We start from the raw sequence: 7,801 nt of genomic DNA, 5'->3' as shown, positions 1-7,801 counted from the left end.
TCATCCTCTGTTGGTCGCAATGCCAATGGCCAAAAGCATGCCGCTACTTTCAACCCTAGCCTACTCTCGTCAAACCACATGTTCACACAGTCTCTTCTTGGAGATTTTAGCTCAAGCTTTTTCTAACCGAGACTAGGTATAAGCCAAGGGTCATACAATCCTCCCAATGTAAAGATTTGAGTTCAAGCAACCCATTTAGACCATTCATTTTGGCAAGTAAAGGAAGCCCCAATGTCATACTTTGGCACCACGACCTCACGCAAGAGCTTCCTTGAAGTGGATGCCGCACCAAAAAAAGGATCTTATCTGGCGTCAAGAAGCAAGGATTACCACTCTACTCGCAAAAGCCCAAGTTGTTGAAGCCTCCCTTACCAAGACCGTCAAGGTAGTGAAAAAAGTTCATGAAGAGACACACAAGAAGATTGACACCAAGATACAAGCAATCTTACAAGAATACCGGCGTCTACAAGAATCCCTTAGTCTTAAGGTTAGGATTGGTGGACTTCAATCACCATGGTGCATGAGCGAGGATTGTTACCATATACATGTGGTAGTGATGTGTGTGAACACACTAGGACCGCCGAGGCATTTTTTCCCTCTTTAGGAGGTTTTTTCCCCCGTGCATTGTATATACGCCCATCACTCTAGGGCTATCTATCTTTCCATTGCATACTAAGAAACACACTCTCTATTGTGTGCCTTGAGCTTCCTTCGTCTTCTCCAAGCTGTGTGCGTTTCTCTGCAACCCTTATTCCAACAATTGGTATCAGAGCAGGTCACGTCCTCCCGGGCTTAGTCGCCAGCTGCTTCAGTACACGCCTGCTCACTTTCTCCGATTTCAGTGAGCTTTGACGAGCGTTCGCAGGTCGACAAATATCTTGGGTATGCTCGAAGAGTTTGGTCTGCTTAGAATTTTGATTTGGGCTCATTTCGGCCTCCGTTTCCACTACAGGTAGTACTGCACAGGCTATTTTGTCATTCTGTGTAGAATTTCTGTCAGTGCCGTTTTTTGCATAACAGGTGCCTTATAGTCTTCTACGGTTTGTGCTATATAGCACAGGTTGTTCCCGCTCCGTTTCTCCTATTTTTGGGCAGTTTTCACATCAGCTGCATCATTTACCATGGCTGACAACAACAACACAGATGTGTTCAAGATGTTTGTTGTTGATGATAGGTTGGATGGGGACAACTACCCTAGGTGGGCTTATATGATGCAACATGTTCTTGTGTCAAAGGGTGTCTGGAACATTGTGCAGGGCATTGATGTATGTCCTGGTTCTGAGGATGTAGGCGATGTTGAGGATGTTGCAGGTCTTGCTACAAGGATTGTAGTTGTTAGAGTTGTTTTGCCTACGGCAGAACAAGCTCGTTGGGATGTTAAGGACGCGCAGGCTCATGCATTGATTGCGTTGTCTGTGAAGCGCACCATTGTTCCTCACATCCGTTCAGCAAAATCTGCAAAACAGGCTTGGGATATTCTAGCAGGTCTTTATGCAAGCCGCAATGAGGCTAAGATTGCTTTGCTGCATAAAGAGCTGGAGTCGAAGATTATGCATGAGGAAGATGATATGGACACTTTCCTTGCTAGTGTCAAGGATATCAATGAGCAGCTTATTTCTGCAGGTGAAGTCATTTCAGACAGTTCCCTTGTGCAGACTGTTCTTGATGCCTTACCAGATTCCTACCAGACTTTTGCTAGTACTTGGAGACTGATGACACAAGGAACTCCTGAAGTTGTCAAGTTTGATGCATTATGCACATTGCTGTTGCAAGAGTCACTTTCTAGAAAAAACAGGACTAGGCAACGTGCAGTTGAACACGCTTTTATTGCTTCTCAAAGAAAGGGTGGTAACAGTAATGCAGCCACTTCTTATGTTCTGCTGCGAGTAGAAAAAATTATGTTCCTAGTGCTTCTGCTGGCAGCAATTCATCTGGAAATTCTAGTGATAAGGGCAAAAAGAAGATGTGTTGCCATTATTGTAAAGCCAATGATCACTTGATCAAGTCGTGTCCTAAGTTGAAGGCAAAAGAGGCTAAGAAGAAAGAGGGTGGTTCCACTGCAAATTCCGGTTCCACTACAAATGCAGCCATTGTTGAGTCTTCTGTGAAAGGAGACTATGTTGTTGATGTTGATGCAGAATGGGCTTTTAGCGCAGAGTGCACTTACAATCCTATTGTCCATGATGCATGCTTGTCAGTTGCTGCAGATTCACGTGTGTGGTATTTCGACAGTGGTGCTACAAAGCACATTACCTCACATCGAGAATTGTTTACCTCTCTCGAGTCTGTCCCTCATGGGAATTCAGTCACTTATGCCAACAACGCCTCTTATCCAGTTCAGGGAGTTGTAAAGATTGTGCTTACTACTGCTAATGGCAGTTCTTTCACACTTGTTGATGCACTTTATGTACGTGGGATCAAGAAGAATCTCTTGTCTGTATCCGCACTTGCTAGACTTGGACTTGTAGTCAAATTTGTGGATGACAGATGTGCAGTTCATGATCTCAGTTTTGGTGATGAAATTGTTGCATCTGGGTTTTTGTGCCGTGGGCTGTATAAGCTCACTTTGTATGACAAGTGTGGACAAAATTTTGCAAATGTTGTTGCAGATTCAAGGGCTATTTCAGATGCAAAACTTTGGCATGCACGTTTTGGTCATCTGAATTTTGCCAGTTTGCTGCATTTGCAGAAATATGATATGGTTGCTTCTTTGCCACCTCTTGAAGCACCTATCAAACATGTTTGTGAAGGCTGTATTTTGGGTAATATGCAGTGTTCTAAGTTTCCAAAGGATGGTTCAGTTCGGGCCACATGCAAGTTGCAGCTTGTGCATAGTGATGTTTGTGGGCCCATGCAAACTCCGTCCTTGGGCAATTACCTGTACTTCGTGACTTTCATTGATGATTACTCCAGGCATGCATGGGTATTTCCGCTTAAAGCGAAGTCCGAAGTTTTTATGTGCTTCAAACAATTTCTAGCTATGGCTGAAAATGTCTCGAAATGTACTATGGGCACCCTCCGTTCCGATCAAGGGGGGGAGTATATGTCTCATGAATTTAATGCATTTCTGGCTAGTCGTGGGATAAAACACCAATGTACAGTGCCTTATACACCTCAGCAAAATGGTGTTGCTGAGAGGAAAAATAGGTCACTGACATGACGGAAATGGCACGATGTATGGTCAAAAGTCAAGCTTTGCCGCATTCTTTTTGGCTTGAGGCCATTATGTGTGCCACTTATGTACTTAACAGGTGTGCTACAAAAGCTTTGCAGTCTATTACTCCATATGAAGCATGGCATGATAGAAAACCTTCTATTGAGCACATGCGTGTTTTTGGCTGTTTGGCATATCTTTGGTGCCACAAGTGCAGCACAGAAAAATTGGATGATAAGGCTATCAAATGTATTTTTGTCGGTTACAGTGTTGAAAGCAAAGGTTACAGGTTGTATCATTCACAAACAAAACGTATTCTGGTTTCACGGGATGTAGTGTTTGTGGAAGATTCTGTTCAGCCCTTGCTGTCATGTACAACAGACAGTAATGTAAGCTCACAGGACATTTATGACACTTTGTTGCCTCTTTTCAGTGGTGGAAATACGAATGTAAATTCCAATGAGGCAAATGTACAGCCTATGGGGGTTTCTGAAAATGTTCTAGATCATCCTATTACTTATGTAGATGTACATGATGTACTTGATGAGGAAAGGGCTGAAAATGAGCAGGCTAGAGGTATGCCAAAATGGCTGGTGCACACTTTGTGTGACAATAAATTGGATGCACCTTTGTATAGTCGTACTCGTTCAAGCTCTCGCCATCCATCTTATGCATCAGATTGTTATGCTTTGGCTGTGTCTAGCTTACACGATGTTGAGGAGCCTCTGACTTTTGATGAAGCACAAAATTCAGAAAATTGGATGGCTGCCATGATGCACTTATAGAAAATGACACATGGACTTTATGTGATTTGCCTCCTGGAAAAAAGGCCATTGGTACAAAGTGGGTTTACAAGTTGAAACGCAATCCGGATGGTGAGATCGATCGCCATAAGGCTCGACTTGTTGCAAAGGGTTATGCACAACAAAAAGGCATAGATTATGAAGAGACTTTTGCTCCCACTTGTCGTATGACTACTGTGCATTTTCTATGTGCATTGGTAGCTCATTTTGGTTGGGATATACATCAATGAGACATTTTTACTGCTTTCTTGAATGGTGACATATTTGAGAAAGTTTATGTAACGTAGCCTCGCGGTTTTGTCATAAAAGGACAAGAGGACAAAGTGTGCAAATGTAACAAGGCTTTGTATGGGTTGAAGCAATCTCCTCGTGCTTGGTATGAGAAAGCTGACACTCATTTGTTCAAACAAGGCTTTTGTAACAGTCCAACAGAAAGCACATTGTATGTAAAGCGTGAGGGTGATGTACTTCTCATTGTGGTTCTTTATGTTAATGAGTTGCTGATCACTGGACCAAATGAGAGACATATTGCTGAATTTAAGGCTGATTTGAATGCTACTTTCAAGATGAAAGATTTGGGCTGTTGCATCATTATTTGGGTATACAGTTTAAGCAGTGTGATGGTGGTATTGCCTTGTGTCAAAAAAGTTACATAGAGACATTGCTATGTAAGTTTGGACTTGAGGATAGCAAACCTATTGCCACTCCCATGGAAACAGGTTTGAAGTTGAGTCTACATGATGCTGGTGATCGTGCTGATGTCACTCTTTACCAAACTGTTGTTGGCTACCTCATTTATGTATGCAACACGAGGCCGGATATTCACTTTGCAGTCTCACAGGTCAGCAGATTTATGCATAGCCCAGGGTCTAAGCATTGGCAGGCTAACAAGAGGATTTTCCGCTACCTTAGTGGCACTTTACATCTTGGCTTGTTTTATCCCAAGGGGGGATCATTGCCGCCAGACTTACATGCTTTTTCGGACTCAGATTGGGCTGGTTGTTTTGACACGCGAGTGTCCACAAGTGGTGTTTGTTTCATGCTTGGCAGTTCATGTATATCATGGTTGAGCAAGAAGCAACATACTGTGGCCACTTCGAGTTGTGAGGCTGAATACAGGGCAGTCTTCACAACTACGGTTGAGTGTGTATGGCTCAGACGCCTTATGGCTGATTTGAGTGTTGGACAGGACACTGCCAACACTATCTACACTGACAGCCAGAGCGCATTGGCAGTTGCAAGGAACCCAGTTTTTCATGCTTGCACAAAGCACATTGAGGTGCATTACCACTATGTCAGGGAGAGGCTCTCAGCAGGAGAGATCAGTTTGGCTTATGTGCCAACACAGGACAACCTTGCAGATCTTTTCACAAAGGCATTGTCTCGTGAGAAGCTTGAAGCTTTCCGCAAAGCTTTGGGCTTACTCCCCTTTGTGGACTGATCCTGTCCTCAGGGCATGGCACTTCCCTTTACTCATGTGCCAGCTCTCGTTCACCGCATCACTCCAGGGGGTATTTGTTACCATATACATGTGGTAGTGATGTGTGTGAACACACTAGGACCGCCGGGGCATTTTTTCCCTCTTTAGGAGGTTTTTTCCCCCATGCATTGTATATACGCCCATCACCCTAGAGCTATCTATCTTTCCATTGCATACTAAGAAACACACTCTCTATTGTGTGTCTTGAGCTTCCTTCGTCTTCTCCAAGCTGTGTGCGTTTCTCTGCAACCCTAATTCCAACAAGGATACTCTCAAAACAGTAATGGAAAAGCTTATGACATTCTTCAACCTCTTAACATCAATCTTGAAACCATTTCTTGGATGAATGACACACATAGACATTTGCCACCCAAGAATTTTATTCTCACCTTGAAGGACAAAGAAGAACGGGTAAAGCTACTACGCCAATCCCACCTCCTCAAGGGAAAACCTTTTTGGATCGCTGAAGAATTGAAGACAAATCAACTCAAACCTATGGCAAGAGATCTCAAGAAGGTACATGAAGCCCGTAAAACGGTAAATGGGCAGTCTGCTGAGGTGGTAAAGCCATCATCTAGGAGTTTTGAAATCCCAAATCAGTTCTCCCAACAATTGAGCCCCTTATTTTCCCCTTTCTTTTTACCCTCTTGGTGGACCCTCAGTCCTTAACTGCTAATATTTATTGTCATCTTTTTCCTTGATGAAACCATTGTAATTTTTTTTTTTTTGCTCTCTCTCTCTCTCTCTCTCTCTCTCTCTCTCTCTCTCTCTCTCTCTCTCTCTCTCTCTCTCTCTCTCTCTCTCTCTCTCTCTCTCTCTCTCTCTCTCTCTCTCTCTCTCTCTCTCTCTCTCTCTCTCTCTCTCTCTGGAAAGGTAGCATTTATATTACACGAACACTCTTTGGGTTTTCACAGCTCAGACCAGCTCCTTGGCTTCCTTTGATTCTTGCAGCTCTCCCCCGCGCTCTTCTATTTCAAGTGCAAGCTACTCCCTCCATAGCTCCTCTTGGCCTTCACCTCTTTATCCTCCTCTTTTTGATAGAGCCAATGATCCCTTCCATTGCCTCCCTCACCTCTATAGACACCACTATCGTAAAATTGGTCATTCATGGACCCAAATACACAGCAACCCCACACAAAAAACAGGTTGAAGCATAGATATATGTTTTTCAGAGTCATTTCATCTATCATCCAGTCATTATAAATAGTCTCAACCTTTTGCTGAGTAAATTATGCTGCAAGTGACAGTAGTGACATTGCTGCCACTTGGAGTGATCAATTACCTCTTTTGGATCCATTATCTTTAAGAGACGTTCCATGCCAAGTGGATGACGAGAAGGAAAGTGTGTTGAGATGCTCCTGGTAATGGTGTCATGTCGTCCAGCCACCCGTGCCACATGCGCACACATTAGTTGAGACGACCATTGCCACCCTCCTCAAGATTCTCTCTCTCTCTCTCTCTCTCTCTCTCTCTCTCTCTCTCTCTCTCTCTCTCTCTCTCTCTCTCTCTCTCTCTCTCTCTCACACACACACACACACACACACACACACATGTTGTTGATCCACGTTTTGGACCTACTTGAGTCCTACATACTTTGTTCATTATATGAAATAAGAGAAATGTGTCTTTTCTATCCATTTTTCCACTAAGGATGTGTGCTTTTCTTGTTTACCCAAAAAAAAAACTTTCTTTTTAGTGTGACACTATAGTGATTACTTTCATCTTGTACACAAATATTGGATGAGTCAATGATGAGTGGTGGTAAGTAGCTTGAGGGCTAGCCAGCCTTACATATGCCTTAAACGGCCATAGCTCCTCTTCTTGACTCATTCAAAAGATTTTTCATCACAAAGAGAATTGCAAAATGACTCACTTTCAAGAGTTCTCGAGATTTTTACTATGCTACATACATACACATCGCATTTGACCATAATAACATATGCAATTCTCTACAATAGTATCCTCTTCAATAAGTGATATGAGCATCATCTGAGGGTAACATAAAAGTAAGCTTAGAGATAAAGGCTAGAAAGAGCTACCTATCTACAAAATGCAATTCAATACATACAAGGGGGGAGAGAGAGAGAGAGAGAGAGAGAGAGAGAGAGGGGGGGGGGGGGGGGGGGGGGAGGGAGATAAGAGAGCATGTAACACCAATGTGGAGGTTGGAGTTCACGACTGAAAGAACCCTCTTTCTCAAGAACCCTAGTGGAATGCCCCTACAAATAAACTATACTTGATGCTTCTTCCTACCACTACCATTGACAAATAAACTATACTTGATGCTTCTTCCTACCACTACCATTGTTGCTAAATGCAATAGAGTGTGGGGATTACAAAACAGTGAGAATTGATGGTTTTCAA

The 7,801-nt window shown here is 43.1% G+C and overlaps 1 protein-coding gene across 1 annotated transcript; it reads right to left on the bottom strand.

Annotated features, from left to right (window-relative positions):
- Positions 1-6,352: 6,352 nt before the first annotated feature.
- Positions 6,353-6,693, bottom strand: LOC147450920 (photosynthetic NDH subunit of subcomplex B 4, chloroplastic-like). Its single transcript, XM_086520548.1, is given in 2 exon segments — positions 6,353-6,441; positions 6,444-6,693. Coding segments are annotated over 2 exon segments (273 nt in total). The 5' UTR covers positions 6,628-6,693.
- Between the last annotated feature and the right edge of the window lie 1,108 nt (positions 6,694-7,801).

The sequence above is a fragment of the Adiantum capillus-veneris genome, chromosome 9 (genome assembly GCF_014529385.1).
Source record: "Adiantum capillus-veneris isolate H3 chromosome 9, ASM1452938v2, whole genome shotgun sequence".
Taxonomy (NCBI): domain Eukaryota; kingdom Viridiplantae; phylum Streptophyta; class Polypodiopsida; order Polypodiales; family Pteridaceae; genus Adiantum; species Adiantum capillus-veneris.
Note: the sequence above shows the minus strand (reverse complement) of the source record. Positions and strands in the feature narration are given on the sequence as shown.